Source organism: Mustela erminea, chromosome 18, assembly GCF_009829155.1.
Source record: "Mustela erminea isolate mMusErm1 chromosome 18, mMusErm1.Pri, whole genome shotgun sequence".
NCBI classification, from domain to species: Eukaryota; Metazoa; Chordata; class Mammalia; order Carnivora; family Mustelidae; genus Mustela; species Mustela erminea.
This window is the reverse complement of record NC_045631.1, coordinates 30,216,650-30,234,003: the sequence shown is the minus strand read 5'-3', so window position 1 is coordinate 30,234,003 and position 17,354 is coordinate 30,216,650. Positions and strand designations below refer to the sequence as shown.

The following is a 17,354-nucleotide window of genomic DNA, read 5'->3' as shown; positions in this document are numbered from 1 at the left end:
CCAGGGTGCTCCTCAGAGAGGTGCCTTGGTCACCACTCTGTTCCCTCAGCCAGGGTGTCTCAGCCTGGGGGACAGTGGGGATCCTGGCAGCCACAGCCCCTGTATTTAGGCCTCCCACATCGAATTGTCCATGGACACAAATGACATTGTGTGTGTGTGTGTGTGTGTGTGTGTGTGTCTAACATTCTCGGCTTCATCTTACTCACTTATTTTTGGGATTTCAGTCATGCTTTTATTTACATGTTCTCATAAAACATTTCCCCTCAGTTTTACTGAGGTGTGAATTGACAAAATTATGAGATATTTAAAGTGTACAAACATTATGATTTGCTAGATACGTACTTCGTGACAGTTTCTCTTGTCAGGTTAAGACTTTGGGCTTTTATTATGTGCAGCCAAATAGGTAAGACCCTGTTCTTATTTAACATTTAAATAAAATTTTTCTTAGTAGCACATTAAAAAACAAACAAACAAACAAAAAAACCCAAACTGAAACACACACACAGCCTAGACTCAGTGTTCAGAATAAGATTTATTTTCTTGTTTCACTTTTGGCTCCCGCCCAGGATGTTCATTTCTGTCTCTGAACTGTTTGTGTCATTTGCTTTGGAACTGTTGGGATTCTGAAACTTGACCACAGCCATTCATTCTTCCTATCGGAGAAGACACTGGGGTCCCACTGGGGTGGGATTCTCTGTGCCTGGTGCATACTTGGCATTGTGGAGGGAGGAAACCGAGAGGAATCAGGAACTCAGTGTCTGGGGAGGAAGTAAGAAAGACAGGATCATCCATGACTTCTGCACTGGGTGGGAAGAAGTGGGTGCCAGGACAGGCTGGTGGGTACGGTGTTAGGGTTTCAGAAGGGGGGGCGGACAGCTTCTGGACGTGGCTACGGCATAGATAGCTTGTGTTTTGGGAGAAGGTCGTTGGATCTTGAGGGATGGTTACGACTTGATGTGGGAGATGTAGGCACAGAGAGGCATTCTCAGGAGAAGGCCTTGTATGGATGAAGGGGCGGATCCTGGGGGCTTAGCGGGGCTTGACTGAGTGTAGAGTGAGTCAGGGTGAATGGTGAGGAATCAAGAGGGGAAGGAGAATGAGGTCCGAGCTCGATGGGTGGCCCCTGTGGGCAGGGCCGGCGTCTGTCAGCTCAGTGTAGACAGCCCATCCATATGTTTGCATGATGTGCGAGTTTCTTTTTCCTTCCTTCCTTCTTTCTTTCTTTCCTTTTTAAAAAAGATTTATTTATTTATTTATTTGATACACACAGAGAGAGAGAGAGAGAGATACCACAAGCAGGCAGAGAGGCAGGCAGCAGACGGGGGCAGGGGGGAAAGCAGGCTCCCCGCTGAGCAGAGAGCCCAATGCGGGGCTCGATCCCAGGACCCTGAGATCATGACCTGAGCTGAAGGCAGAGGCTTAACCCACTGAGCCACCCAAGCGCCCATGTGTGAGTTTCTTATTGACAAATTTTATGGTACTTTCTGGGCAGCAGATTTTTATGCACATGATTCTGTTCTGTTCACATCTCTTAGGTTTAAAATAGCTTTGATGTGTCACTTTTCTCTTTGTGCCAGAAATCAGAATGAAGCTGTGTATGGTGGCTGAGAGGTTCTGAAGTCCGCTCTGTGTCTGTATGAAACCCAGGCTTGCAGGTTGTGGCCTGAAGGCCCGAGATCTCCAGCGTGGCTGTCTCCAGCGCTCTGAGATGTCTAAAAGGCCCACGCTGTACAGCTCGAATTTATCTGAAATTGCCTTCCTAGAGGAACGTGGGGAGCGGCTTGTTTCCGCGCCTTCGTGAGCGTTGCTTCAGATAACCTGGTTAACCCGTATCCTCCTCTTGTCATTTCTTGCAGATGGTCACGAGAACAAAGAAAATATTTGTAGGCGGATTATCTGCGAACACGGTGGTGGAAGACGTGAAGCAGTACTTCGAACAGTTCGGCAAGGTAAGCGGCGCGTGGGGCTGGTGGCCGCTGCGGCCCCTCCGTCTGCCGCAGCTGCGTCCTCAAGAACCTTGTCCTTGCACAACCTTGTCCTTGCCCTGGGTCGTCGAGATCTAAGTGAAATCTGTCAGGAGCTGCTGTGGGAGTCCGGCTTGTGGTCGGCGTGGTGCCGCACGTGCCTGCAGGAGCAGACAGAGTGGCCTTTCAGTGTGATGTCGCTGGCGTTTGCTGGCCATGTGGGGTCTGGGCTGGGAGCCGGTGGTGCTGGTGGCAGCGGCTGGGGAGGGACGCGGGGCTGTGACTCATAGGACAGGAGCTCCCGCAGAAGCTGCTAGAGGGCTGTGAGTCGGTGCTGGGCGGCATTCTGTGCCTTTCTGGAAAGAACATTAAGAGAGGAGGCTCCCTGGGGTCCTGTGCTGTTCAGCCTTCCCCTGTCAGATGCCCAAGGAGACTCGGGGAAGATGCTGGGCCTGTACCTGTCAGTGTGTGGGAAACAGGAGTAAAATGATCCCCTGGGCTCTGTTGCTGAACCAGCCTGGGAGCAACACAGAATACATCCCATCAGCCAGGAACCAGAGTGGGAATATGTAGGGGGACAGACACAGTCAGCGGATGGACAGACAGGATATGCCACTGTGGGCAACGTGCTTAATTCAGCCTCTCTCTAACTGGTGAGGAGCTGGTGCCTTGGAAAGCAGGGTTCCTCTGATGGTTGCATGGTCCCCGGCTCTGACAGGGCAGCTTGGGGCGGGGAGACTGGCCTTTTGGGCCTTGTATGGTACCCCTCCTCTGGCTGCCGTGTCCCAGGAGGCTGGCAGCTGGTTGGCCGCGGTGGCCCTCTGCTTCCTGTCTTCAGGAAGATGTAGATGTAGATGTTGTCCTGCGAGTCCAGGTCCAGGTGTGCGAAGGTCCCCCTTGCACAGGTCCACATCCCCGCTGCTGTCGGGCTGATACGGTGGCCGTGGGGGGGAGGGGGTGGGATCAGATGACACTGCACCTGTTCTGAGCTCTGTCACTCATGTCACCCCTGGTGACAGCTATTTTGCTGGGCCTGGGTGGTACTGGCACTGCTGCCCACTGTTTGGCCTGAAGCCTCTGTGCTTTTATTTGTTTGCTCAAGATGATGGGCAGCTCAGACCTCATCCCTGGGTGTGTCGAGTTGTAAGCCGTGATGAGGGCCATGATCATTATGTAGCTTCAAAACGGAGATTTTTCCCATCTGTGGTCATCTCCAATTTCTGTATGGATGGAAGACATGCAACAAAGAGAGACCAGGCTCCTCCAGCCGGGCTTGGCATTCAGCATGGCACTTCACTGCCCTTCCGGGTCGCTTAGGAAAAACGCCCTCCCCATGGCACTGTCTTGCATTGCCAGTTGGGGGTGATTCATTCTGGCCGTTTTTGCAGAACTGCTTAGTGTGTCGGTGACCATGTACTTCTCTTTAAGACTCACTCAAAGCACGGGTAGGGGGGTGGGGGGTTTGGCCCCCCACCCAGCCCCACCCTGCCTGTGGGGAGAGACTGGAAATAATCACAGGAGACAGGCCCAGCTTGTGTCATGGAAGGCTGGCAAGTGTGAGCCCCCTTGCTACAGTTCTGCCTCTTAAACAAGGCCAGGAGCAAACATGAGGTGGGGTTTCTTTTCTGAGCCATAAACTGGAATCTTGTGGTCCTATTTGTGGGTATCAGGGAAGTTGGGCTGTTAGAATATTTCGGACAGGCCGGCACCTGCCGGACCTTTGCTTGCTCCCACCTCCAGGCTTCTGTCTATTTGTCTCTCATTTTCCCTTTCTCTTTCTGTCTTTTTCCATTAGCACTTACAGCTGGGAGCCAGTGAGCCAGCCATGGGAAGCTCTGCCAGCTTCGGCCGGGCCCAGGGCTGCAGCCATCCCGGCCCCGAGAAGAGTTGTCCCCTTGTCAGGGAGGTAGTCACAGCCCGTCTTCCCTGGTGTGGCCCGCGCTGGGGCTGAAGCTGCTCGGTTAATTTAGCAGTAACATTTGTAGATTCCAGCAGGACGTGTAAACTTATCAGAAGTTTTATTAAAGGACTAAGGAGGCTTTTGAATGTATCAAAACCATAATACACTTCTTAGGGCTTGTTTTGTGCACGTGCTCGGTGCGTTGTCTGGTTCTGTCTTCAGAGGGCTTATTCCTCCTTGTGCTGGTGGATGGTGTCATGTCTGTGCCCCTTTGGCAGGGCCCACCACCTCTCAGGATTCTGGTGTAATTCACTTGGAACCAGAGCCATCAAAAGAGAGGAAACGTGGGGCGCCTGAGTGGCTCAGTGGGTTAAAGCCTCTGCCTTCAGCTCAGGTCATGGTCTCAGGGTCCTGGGATCAAGCCCCGCATCAGGCTTTTTGCTCAGTGGGGAGCCTGCTTCCCTCTCTGTCTCTCTTTGCCTCTCTGCCTACTTATGATCTCTGTCAAATGAATTAAAAAAATTAAAAAAAAAAAAAAAAAAGAGACGTGCTGTGAAGCCCTAAGGCAGTCTCAGCCCAGTGACGCATCGGCAGACTGCCTCTAGGCTTCAGCAGTTTATATTCTGGTTGAAGAAAACGGAACGCACACACCCCTGTGTCAGCTAGACTCACGTACTTGTACACATTCTCATCTGGAAAGTCGTTGGGGGCCCTTTTTGGTTGGTTAGCAGCGAGTTAGCAAGGGGGAATTTTATTAGTGACTACGTACTGCGTGAAGTCCAGGGCCGGGCCATTGACTTGTATTATCTCATTTAATTCTTCTCCAGGAGGCTGGTGGGGGTCTTGCATTGTTTTTGCAGCGTGTTAAATGGAGTCTAGGTGGGATTGAGTCTTTGACTTGGGGTCAACCCCTCCCCCCACCGTGAAAGGTAGAGCTGGATGCAGGCTTCCCTTCCAGGCTTGTCTGATACCAGAATCTGAACTCCGGGCCCTGTGGCAGCCTCGGATCAGTCTACACGATGGGCTTAGGGTGGGGAGGGTGCAAAAGAAAGGAAGAGACTGTGTTGGTCCACAGGCCAGGTCAGTGCTGGGAATAGACAAAGATTGCCTCATTTCATCTGCATGGCGGATTTGGGCGTCATCCGGCCCTTTGACAGAGGTGAGCATTACGGGTCAGGGAGGTTAAGTCTCAAGGGAGGTCACCCAGGTAAGGCAGGATAACAGCTAGAATTCAAACCCTACTTCCTTTCCTCCACTTCCAGAACTTTCCATCCTTCCAAGCCCCATTTGGGGTTTGCCACCCGTGTTGGAGGTTTCCCTCGCTGTCATTCCTCTCTCCTCTCACTCTCCCCATTGTGCCTGAGGTGGCAGCTGCTTCAACTGTTTATTTCAGGTGGCAATCAAGATGGGTAAAACTGCTATCATGGGGCTGAGCGAAGGGAGTTTAAATATGTCATTACTGTAAGTGGAGTGGGTGCAGAATGACACACCGAGAACTTTAAATAACTCAAATTGGAGGTTTGTAAAACCCTTTTGTGCTTTTCAACCCACCTTCCTCCCAGAAACTTACCCCCACCCCCCTGGTTAGGGATGCCATTACTTGTTTATATTTAAGATGAGATTATGAAGTGTGGCCATTGGCATAAGGGTTCTGCTCACTTGGATGGCCATCCTTGCCCCTTTGGATAGCTGTTCTGATGCTGTCATTAGAGGAAGGTATGGTAGACGTATTCCAAGCTCTCGTGCTGGGCCTGACTGTGCAGTGACACCACTGTGACCCCTCAACAGGCTACATCTTTCCTGGCCTTGCTTTCTCCTCTAAGGGAAGGAATTGGAAAAGGTTGTAAAGGGTCAGATAGTAAACATTTTTGGCTTTATGGAGCGTATGGTCTCCATCATAACTGTCTGCTTTTGTATGGAGGAAGCAGCTATGGCATAGCCATAATTAGATGTGGCTGTGTTCCATAAAACTTTATTTATAAATACAGGTGGTGGGCCACATTTGTCCTGGGGGCCATGATTTGCCAGCCCTTGGACTAGGTTATTTCTGAAGTTGGTTTCAAGCTTGCAAATTCAATAATCTAAAAAGTACGTTTAAACATACAGGGGCACCTGGGTGGCCCATTCGGTTCGGCATCTGCTTTTGGCTCAGGTCATGATCCCAGGGTCCTGGGATTGAGCCCCACATTGGGCTCCCTGCTCAGCAGGGAGTCTGCTGCTCCCTCTCCCTCTGCCCCTCCCCCTGCTCATACATGGTTTCTCTCTCTTGTCTCTCTCAAATAAATAAATAAAATCTTCAAAAAAAAAATAAACTTGGATAGGTGGATATATGGATAGATGGGTACCTAAGGTATCCATAGACTATAACCAGAACAAGATATTATCAATAGTAGTAGGCATGATATAATAAGTGAAACCGTGCTAACAGTGGTAGAGTTAGTTTCTGGACTGCATGATGCTGGAACAGCGAAGGGATTCTCTATTTGGAAAAAGCTGCTATTTATAAACCAGAATCTTCATCCTATGAGTAAGATCCAGGGACCCGTAGAGTATTTCCAACTCCTTATTCCATGTGCTAGATCTGAGTTAATGAAGACTCAGACTTCGTGAAGTTCAGATTTTACTATGCAGATTCTTTTGCTGTGAGTTGGTGTTTCTGACTTGGAGGGATGTGTGGTTTGTGCTGAGCTTTTTGGTGCATTTTAAAGTCCGATTCTCAGGACCGTCAAGCAGGACGGGTGGACTGTCCATCATGTAGATGACCAGACTGATGTGGAGGGAAGGTCCTGAGTCATCCGAGATCACACAAGCCCATTCTGGGGAGGGCCCAGACAGTCGTTCATTTTTGTACCATCAGGCCTCTTTTCACTGTTTATAAAAACCTCATCTCCTACTTCACCATGTAGCAGCCCCTACACTCCGAGGGAGCCGGTTTTGTTCATTTGTCAAGAATGTCGATGTGCAGGAATTTATTTCGGCGCGTCAGGTTCCCTAGCGGACGTTATCGGTGCTCACAATTTTCATACGTCCAGGAATGATGTACGCAGACCATTCCAGAAAGTGGCACGTGAGTGATGCTCTGGTAGGCACATACAGACCCAGACAGCCGATCGGAGGGTTTGCCACCTTGCTCCCCGCATCGCCATCCGGAAGAGCCCAGCTTGGTAATTAACAAGCACTGGGATCAAAGAAGCTCCGTGTGCGTGGGCTTCTTCCTTCTCCCCTTTCGGCCCCTCCTTAAAAGTACCGGTTTCTTAAATTCTCACTTATAGGATTTGGGAGATCAAACAGAGGCCTTTAAACTTAATGAATTCTCGGCTTCGTCCCGGATGGAGCAGTTCTGCACCTTTCAGCTGTTCACCTCGATGACAGGGCTGTTCAGTGCCGAGCTCACTAGGTAATTCTCACTTTATAGAACTCCTGTGAAAGCAAAGCAGCCCGCATCTGGAGGCTTCCAATTATACTTCACATGGTGAACTGTGTAATTAGTTTGGAAGACTTGCGCTCAGTCGTTGGTTTATCCTAATCGGCTTTGGCTTTCCCCACCAACAAAGTGAGCTTATTTTGCTAAGCTGAAACGACTCTGCACCCTTTGTTCCAGCCTTTTATTGTCTCATTCCTTTCATTCTGTTTTACTGCCAAAGTTCTGTTTCATTAGGCCTACAAGTCATTTCCAATTCAGTGGGCTGCTACAATCCGGCCTTTATCACTGGCTGCCCTGGTTCCCATGTCCCTTCTGGGCCAGTGCCCGAGTTTGCGGTTTGACATGAGGGCTTTAACCCCTTCCTGGGCCAGCCCCTCGCTGTGGTGGCTGGCAGGAGGAGGCCTTCAAGGAAACGGGGTCTGGAGAGTTAGAGCTCTTTAGGTCCCATCAAAGGGAGCCCCCATGGAAGTGAGGTGGATAGAGTCCTCTGAAGTCCTTTTGTTGGAGTGGGTTTGTGTGGGGGCCTCCAAACGTGAACTTGAGCTACAGAGAATGGTGCTGGAAGGCTTCTGGAGGAAAGAAAAAAATTGAAAATAAGAATGAATTGGCATTTTAATATGGTGGGATCTTTTCATGTATCCAGCCCGTGTGTGGGATGATTGGAGGGTGCGCAGGAAGGACGTGTTTGACACCAATGACTTCCTCGCTCCGGGTTGTATGTGCAGGTGGGGTGCTTGTGGCCGCTGCCCAGATTGTCCTTTTGATACTGCATGTGAGAGGAGAGGAAGCTCTAGCATAAAAATATTAGAAAGCCTTTGAAATTTGAAAGGCAAACGTTTCGGGAGAAAATAAATAAGCAACTTTGCCGTGTTCCTGACGGTGGACTGTGATTCTGAGGTGACGTTTTATCGCTTCCAAATGTGTGTTGTAGATAAATGGGGCTCCGTGCGGTGTGTGGTTTGCTCAGACCAGGCCTGGAAAACAAAAGTTCCCGTGTGTCCTTTGTGGGCACCAAAGCTCCCAGGAGGCGTTTGTCTTCTGAAGTGGTTTGTCCAGGTGGACTGACTGGAAAGTGGCCAGCGTGTCCACGCCTCGCCCGTCTTCTGCTCGCCTTTGCTCTGGAAAGCCTTGATGTTCCTCAGACCTTCTTGAGTTACAGCTGTGGAGTGGACCAGGAAGGGCCCCCGTTGCTCTTCCCTCCCTGGCTGGCCATGCTGAAGGCTACTTTTGTGTTCAATTTTCTTCCTGTAATAACCCAGAACAAGGCCAACACTGTCCTCATGTTTATTAATTCTCTGTCTGGTTTGTGTCAGTCTCTCCCTTCGGAAGTGTGTCATACGGGAGGGAGGGGACTTTATTTGCCCTCTGACCCCTGGCAGAGCTGCTGAGTGCAAAGAGCCTCAGTTAGCCAGAACCTCCCTTGTCCGTCTGCCTCAGCTTCCCAGACCAGGTGGCAGCAAACAGACAAGCAGTACCCACAGGTAATGTGATCTCTGGGCTTTGCAGGTAAAGCCTCCTACCACACAAAACAACTTTGTGTTTTCCTGATGAACTTTTTCCTCCATAGACCAATTTCTGCTACAGCCAGTGGAGTGAGGCAAGTTAGAAATTGAGCATTCCAGCCTCACGATCTGACTTCTAAATCCTACCTTTTCTTTCCTTTCCTTTCCTCCCTTCCCCTCCCCTCCCCTCTCCTCCTGCTTAAAAAAAGAAGGACTCCTGAAATAGTAGGTTTCTAGGAAAACTTCACATTTACTTTTTAGTGTATAAAATACAGCCAGCTGTTTGTTGGGCAAGTGCAGCAGACATTATTATTGCTCTGTTAACAATGTTTTTAAAATATACAAATAGCAAAACAGGATGCCTTCTGGGTAGCAAGCTGGGAAAACTTTGAGATTATGCTAATCAAATTCCATGCGTCACATGCCTGGTAGGTAGAGGAACCAGGCCTAAACTTTCTGGCGTGGCTGTTTAACTGTGCTTTCCCAGGATGGTGTAGTTTGATTTAATTTTCTAGCCGCGCCCCCCCCCCCCCGCCCCGCCCCCAGAAGCAGAAGGCCCAGGAAGGGGGAGGCCCCCAGGCAGGAAGGAGTTAATGAGCCTGGGGGTTTGATGGGGAAGGGGTATTAAGCACTCCCACCCGCTCACCTTCTCAGAGCCCTCCCGGCAGGCTCTGAAGACGGCGCTCACAATGGAGTTGTTAGCATGAGAAAGAAAGCCTTTCTCCCCCTGGACGGACTTCAGTGGGAACTGCAAGTGTCTGAGAAATCATGGTTCAAGCTTGTGCCAGTGGGTGCAAGGAGTGGTTCTTAGGGAAGAGAAAGCTCAGTTCATTTAGACTTGGCATAGAAATGGAATTCCATTGTTTGGTGGAGTGAACATTGATATGGAGACTCCTACCCACCCCCTACCCCGTGGATTGGATACCCCATTACATGGGTCGTGTATGCTTTTCTTTTCTTTCTTTTTCGTCTCCTCCCCCTCCCCTTTTGTCCTCTGAGAATTAGTCTCTCTGTAGAAGGGCCGGATCCATCAAGTTACCACCCTCTAAATTTTTACAGCTCTGTATATTCAGACTAGGTATTTGTGAATTAGCGCAAAGTGGGCTGCCAATCGGGGCTTTATTTACATTCGAAGCCATAAGAGGGAGAGCCCCAGAAAAATGTTAATATGCAGGAAGAGGCAGAAGGGTTGAGTTTCTGACTGTTGCTAACCTCACCACTGCCTTTAAAACCAATCATGAGGCACACGGCTGATATTTAATAGCTTTTAGCTGATTATTTTTCTTCTCCTCCTCTTTCTTTTCTATCCAAGTTGACCTGGGTGTACTTGAGCGGAAATGAAGTCATCCAAATGCTGAATTAGAATAATCACAGCCCTCCAAGAATGAAATGGAAGCAGAGATTAAATGGTAGAGGGGAAAGCTGGCATTAATAAGCACCAGGAAAACTTTGCATAAAATAAATAGGAGATTTGATAGATTGAATTTGTATATCCCGTTTCCATTTTCCTTCACTGGGAGCTGTCCTCCTAGAGTGGAGTCCCTGGCAAAGAGGGATTTGTTTCGCCACAAGTCCATGTACCTTCCACTGTCCGGGTGATGGTTCCTCTTCGTGGGGCGTTTGTGTGAGACCAGGACGTCTCCGGGATGGAAGCATCTGAGTGAAGGGGCCGTTACCAGGAAGGGTTGGGTGATTACTTGTTACCCATGCAGGGTCGGGTGGGGGGTGGGCTGGAGGCAGCGCGCTGCAGGCAAACAATGAATGGTATAGACAGATTCCCGATTATAGGGAGAAGAGCAGGGCTGGATAAAGGTAGGGTCACTGGCTGTCCAGGTTTGGCTGGGACTGAGAAGTTTCCAGGAACTCAGGGCATACAGACCAGAAACGGGGGGTGGGAAAAGTGGAGATATTTGGCCTGTCATTCCTATAGGGATGAGACCTTCTTGGACCACCTCCAGGAAGATTTAAATATTCCTTCCTCTGTGTTCTAGAATGCTTACTTCAGACCCATTTTACAGTCTCCTTTCCTGATAGCACTCAACCACCGGAGGCAGGAGTCAACAAGTGCTAAGGGAGCAGGCGGCTTATGGAAGGCAGGGCAGACAGATGGACCCGCAGCCCTGCGGCAAGGGACTGCTGGTCATTAACTTGGAGCATACGACCCTTTGGGCTCCTACCTGGGCTCCTACTTGGGGATTACTTCTACATCTCTTAAAAAAAAATTCTGCCCCATGTCGCAAAAAGTGAGTTCCTTGTAGTTAAAGAGCAAAATAAGGATTTAATTCGATTAGAAAACCCAGCAGAGTGGTATGTTTACAGGAAGTCGGTTTTTTAGGTGGTCTGTCGTTAGAAGATGCAATTTGTGCAATCGGATTAGTTGTAAATTAGAGATTTTTGGTTGTTGAGGTTGCTAACGATCTTTTATGATTGGCAGCTGAGCTAAATATTTTCAGACTTATTGTTTGCAGACTGTTAGTATTTGGGAAGAAAATAAAACAATGTAGGAGACTTTTCACTTCAGGAAACATAACTAAGAGGAAGGGCTGACCAGAGGTGGCCTTCCGGATCTACTGTCCCCTTTCTCAGGGAAGGGGAGAGGGCAGGGTGGGCGCAGGTGGAGGCTGCTGGAGGAGGGGTGAGGGACTTGACTTGGCCGATTCTCTAATATGGAAACACACTGTTGTGATATTTGTCTTTTAAAAAGACTACCCCATTTCCTTTATTGATGTATCTGTTTTAGTAGCAAAGAAGCAGGATTTCTTGGTGTCCCAGCTCTTCCTTCCAACTCAGCTGGCATCGGTGCTCAGATTCAACGATTCCTGTTCGCCCACAGCTTTCAAGTGTCTTCTGACCTCTCTGCCCCAGCAGCCCTGGGAGGGAGGAGGATGCTCTCGTTTTTAAAGTTAGGAAAGGAGGACTGGGAGAGGATTAGCGATCTGCTCCGGACACCGCTGCGGGGTTGCAGTAGGGCCCCAGGTGCAGAGGTCCTGTGTCTGCTGTTCCATCCGAGCTGCTCACGTGGGGTGCCTCCCTCAGGTGGGCTGCCAGGATGGGCATTCGAGGTGCTGTCAGGTTGCGGTGATTCCTCTCTCGGGAAGCGATGACTTTATGGTGGTTTGCTTCCGACATATTATATTAGAAGAAATGTTATGGCACAGGATGCAAAATTTGCATAATTGTGTTTGAAAAAACCGTGACACTTGGAGACATTTCAGGAGAGCTGCTGGCGGCATTAGCCCCCGTCCCCATTCGTCCTGGGCTGTCCCATAATTTACTTGACCATTAGGAGTACTTGGGTAGAAACATTGTGAATTACTGTTTAGCATAGAGGTTGGCATACTTTTTCGGTAAAGGGCCAGATAATAACTATTTTCGGTTTTGTGGCCCAGATGGTCTCTCACAGCCATTCAACTCTGCCACTGTAGCGTGAATGACGGCAGCCAGAGACAGTATGAAAACAAATGGCCGTGGCTGTGTTCCAATAAAACTTTATTTACAAAAACCAGAAGGCTGCTGGGCTTGGCCCTCAGCTGCAGTTGCCGACCCTCTGGTTTAGCTTAATGCCTGGCAATAAGGGCATGGAGTTTTTCATACTCGGGCTGTCTGATTCTGATACCAAATCCACCTTACCTGTTCTTTAGCTCCATAACCTTGAGCAGGTTATTTAACTTCTTTCTACCTCATTTTCTTCATCTGTGGAATAGAAATAAGGATGGTACTTATGCCACAGGATTGACATGATGATTAGATGAACTAATACATAGGGATGCCTGGGTGGCCCGGTTCATGGAGCCACCAACTCTTGGTTTCAGCTCAGATTGTGATCTCAGAGTCACCGGATTGGGCCTGGTGTTGGAACTCCACGTGGTCAACGCAGAACCTTCTTGGGATCTCTCTTCCTCTCCCTCTGTCCCTCCCACTGATGCGCCCTCTTCTCTCTCTAAAAATAAAATAAATAAATCTTTAAAAAAAAACGAACTAATACCTGTATCATAAGTTCTTAGCTTTCTTCTAGATACCCAGCAAGTGCTTAATAAATATTAGAAATAGCAGCTCCTGTAACTTTTACCCTCTGAGACCCAGGGTCAGCCTCTGGAATTGCCTCTCTGGTCCTGCCCAGCAGTAGCCATGACCTGAGTGCATGTGTGTGCGTGTGTGCACACACATACACACGCACGCACGCATGTACAGGCCCCAGGCTCTGTCTTCTTTCCCATCTGTCTTCCGGGTGGGCTTACCACTCAGTGTGCCCGCCCACCTTGGGGATAACACACGTTGCAAAGTCTTTCCTGGGCCCTCTCGGCCTAAAGATGAAGATTCGGTGTCTCGGAAATGTCCACGGCCTGTATCTCCAGTCCTGTCCAGCTACCCTGGTGCTTCCGGTGTGTGGAATCAACTTTGAGTTGCTCTGGCTTTGATGGAAAAGGTTGAACTGATATGGGCCAAAGGAGAATTCTTCTGGTTGGACCCTGCTAGATGAACTCCTTAAACTTGTTTGAATAATTAAACTTGTGTGTGTGTGTGTGTGTGTGTGTGTGTGTGTGTGTGTGTGTTGGGGGTAGGACATACAGTCTGGAAATTGGCCCAGTATCATTTAGCTGATGTTTATCAAAATATTTTTGTTTTTATATATTGATCCATGGATCTGCTTATTGAATTTATTGAGCCTCTTGAAAGAGCTTTTTACATCCTCATTTAGGTTTTCTTTCCTTTTCCTTTTCATGGGATTCTAATAAGCTTGTTTTTCCGGTTTTGAATTTAGAGCAATTAAGGGCTGGGGAGATATTAATAAGCTCGGTGTAAAGAGGACGCTGGAAAAAAAAAAAAACCTGTAAAAACAAAAAGATGTAGATCTTTAGAAGTACCACATTGTGGGACCGTTTAGCGCAGGGAAATAGCCATCCTTCTTCATTAGGTCCAGAAGGCGTGTTGTGTCTGCAGCCTCGTGCATCATTCATTGTTCATTGATTCGTTCACCAGATCTTGATGCTCTTCCAAATGCCAGGCACTGAGCTAGGAGCCAAGGGTGCATCAAGAGCCCTGCCTACTTGTGGCTTCAGTGTGAGGATGGGGTCGGGGAGGGCCCACCAAAAGCAAACAAGTAAGTAACAAAAGTAATTACAAAATGTCTCATAAAGAAAACCAACCGCAAGCTGAGAGAACCCATAATGGGAATCTTGGTGTATCAAGAGAAAAGGCAGGCGTGTTGTACCCTCTTTGCCCTGAGTAGACCATCCATTCCGCCAACATCGAGTGGGATCTCTTTACTCACCGTATAGCCCCAGGATTGTCCCAGTGCCTGGGCAGTAGTTGGTGCTCAGCAAATAGTGCCAGAATGAATGGGCCCTCTGTATCAGAGCTGTGCCAGTCATTGGAGAAGGAGTTTCAAATGGTAAAATTACAATTTTACTTCTTAAAAATGAGGCTATAAGAGAATATATTCAGTTATGTGGCGCATTTCTTTACGTGGAACCTATTATTCCCCCAAACCCGGGATAAATGAGCTATTTTTTTTTTTTAAGATTTTATTTTATTGTATATCTTTTAAGGATTTTATTTTGAAGCAATCTCTGCACCCAACAAAGGGCCCAAACCTAGAACCCCAAAATCAAGAGTTTCAGGATCTATGGACTGAGCCAGCCAGGGGCCCCTACATGAGCTATTTCTACCCTGCAGTAAAAGTTTAATAGAACTAAGGGACTATCTGGGCAGGCTGGAGCTGACAAGCATGGCCTTGTGCAGAGCAGGTAGCTTCTCAGGTGGGTCTTGGTGTGAGGGGTGGACACAGCTGGCCTGGCAAAGGGAGGAATGAGAGGAGGGTAAGAACGGGTATATCTCTTCATGTCTCACCATCTCCCCTGCTCTTTTTACTGTCTTTGGTCTTAGAAAGCAGTGGGGCTGCTGAGTGGGAGGTATCGAGTGGGGTCTGTGGTGGGATTCGTCTTGGCTTAGCGGTGCATGGATGCTTCCGTGCTGGGGAGCCTAGGCACGCCCTGGGCAACTTCCTCCCCAGACTTGTTCTGTGACCGCCCAGGCTGGGCAGTAAAAACCTGTCCAACGACGTTAAGCCGAAGCACAAACATCTCTGATGTTGGTAAATCTAGCTGTGGACAGAGAGAACTCGTTCGTGGATACATTTTTTCCCCCTCTCGAAAGAACAGAGGGATACCATTGGCATTATATTGCCAGGCTCTTGGGATTGGTTATGTGGGATGGAATCTAATGATTCTGGACTTTGGACTCAAGTAGACCGGAGCTTGAATCTGGGTGCCGCTGTTGGCTGTTAACGTTGTGACCTTGGGCTAGTGATTTTGCTCTTTGGAGCCTCATTTCTTGTCCTTGAAGTCAGGATACAATTTTATATACAGGGGGGCTGTGAGAATAAAAGGAGACAAGGTTTCCCCTGGGTCTGTCACGTGTCTGTTGAATAATAGGGTCCCCTCCCCACATTCATCCCCCCTTACCCCCCTACACACCCTTGTATCTAAAGTCCCAAACTCCTGACCTCCGCCAGGTTCATCTCCCTTCTATAAACTCTCTACAGTAACCTGCACGATGCCCTTCTTGGATGCTGAACGGGTGGTTCTGAGTTTCTAAGGGACTTGTTTCTCGGCCCCTCGCTGTCTCTGCCCCTCAGTGCTTCCATAACCATCAGTTCTGTGACGGATCCCGAACTGCAGAAGTCCTGCCTCTTAAGATCCTGCTAGATTTAGCCCAGCTGGAGCTCCTGTTGGGGGAGGCCAATGGGAGGATTTGGCTTTTTTTCCTCTTATGCTAATGAAGTGAATATGGCAAGGAGTCACAATATTTTCTTTCCAGGCAAAGAAATGTTGTCGTAGGAGAAACAGCATGCAGAGGAAGCAAATGGGATCTTACTGGATTCTCTCAAGGGAGGCACAGGACAAATTGTCAGCTTCTGTTGAGAAGATAATGCTCTCGCTATGATAAATGCCAAGTTTCTATTGAAAACCACCGTCTTAATGGTGGCGTCCCCAAGAACTCAGGGCATGCCTGGCAGCAGAGGCCATGGACGCAGGAAAGCAGAAATTTGTAGGGGGTTGGTTTGTTTGCAGTAAGAAATCAGTTTAAAGCAAATGAGACAGCGCATTAAAAATGTTCTTTTAAGGCAGCTTTATAGAGCTAACTGGAGGGCTCCAGCGCGGCCTGCACTTAAAACACACCTATGGGGAGACTTCCACCCTCAATAAATATTTCTTGCATATGACTCAGATTAAAGCAGCACATGGGACTGGAAAGCCGCCTAAAATAATTTCCCCTCCCATAGGAAGTAGCTGCCGTAATTCACTTGCAAGTTATTTCAAAGGGCCTGTTTGATAGAAATGTCTGCCTTCTCACGGATGGGGATTTTTCTAGTCCTGTCTGTTTGTAACATCCCTTCTCAACAAGGGCACGTCTGGTTGCATTTAATTTGATCAGCACTCCCTTAAAGGGCTTCTTGCTTTTGGGTCGCCTTGCGAGAGTTGCTCTACACCGGTTCCTCTCAGTTTCTTCACTGCAGCTCGTCTGCCTCGTAGGCCTGTGCTCAGGGAGGTCTTCACATCCTGGGGTGGGCAAGTTCCTGCAGGGCTGGGGGTGCTGCATTCAGGAGCCCTAAGGATGCACAGCCATGGCTGGCTGGGGACCCTGGAGCCAGCAGGCCGGGGCCAGGGTGGTGGATCGGGGAAGCGGTCTCCATCAGTCCCGATTGAAAAGTCCTGAGATGGACGGTCCTTGCTTGCCCTCCTTGGGTGCTGGTGCTTGTCCAGCCATCCAGACATTCAGTAACCCAAATCTCGAGGGCCTGCTAGGTGTTACACTTAGCAGGTGTTAAACCTAGGGTTCATAGAGGTCAGCGAGGCAGGGTCCCAAGGAGTAGAGATGCAGGTAAAGAGAACAGCAGTGTAGGGAGGGGAGGTCAGGAGCCCGCAACCCATCACGATGGGTGGGGATGGTGGTGGCTGCTGTGAGCTCCCCCTCTGTGCCCCCCATGCTTTTACATCTTGCCTGTTGCCCACAACAGCCTTTAAGGGTTGGTTATGTCTTAACACAGCCTCAGCACCAACCCGAGTGTTGACGTGGAAAGGGTGCTTGGCAGACGTTCTGGGTTCTCTCAGTTGGCATAGAGACCAGGGAGGAGCCCACCGTGTGTCTTGCCCCTGGATAGAGCAGCCATAACTGTGCCCACTTTGGAAAGAAACAAGTGGAGTAGGCTCACGTCCGGAGACCTTGAAATAGCGAGTTTGCTCTTGTCATCAGCTGGACAGCGGAGGGAGAGGCCAAGTTCAAATCAGATGCCTGCATTCTCCTTGCCCAAATATATTAACTGCTGAGGACAGGCCCTGGGATTTCAAAGTCTTTCCTCTTCTTGCCAAGTACGCAGTTCCTCTCTGATATCTTATCCCTCGACCCCAGCAGCAACTGTGAGCCAGGAGAGTTTGTTTGACCTGTGGGTGGGGCAGTGAACGCTGTTGGTTCAGTGCCGGAGAACTTCAGAGCGCATTAGTCAGGCTGCCTCAGTTACGTTCAACCTCATTATTGCTTCCCAGATGCATTTTAACCTGGGC

The 17,354-nt window shown here is 49.1% G+C and overlaps 1 protein-coding gene across 7 annotated transcripts in view; it reads left to right on the top strand.

Annotated features, from left to right (window-relative positions):
• Positions 1-17,354, top strand: part of MSI2 (musashi RNA binding protein 2) — a 388,920-nt gene that overhangs the window by 132,156 nt on the left and 239,410 nt on the right. For all 7 annotated transcript variants that reach the window (XM_032320056.1, XM_032320055.1, XM_032320059.1 and 4 more), the window contains one exon: positions 1,857-1,949. In XM_032320056.1, the coding sequence (XP_032175947.1) occupies positions 1,857-1,949 (93 nt within the window). The remainder of the gene's footprint in view (positions 1-1,856; positions 1,950-17,354) is intronic.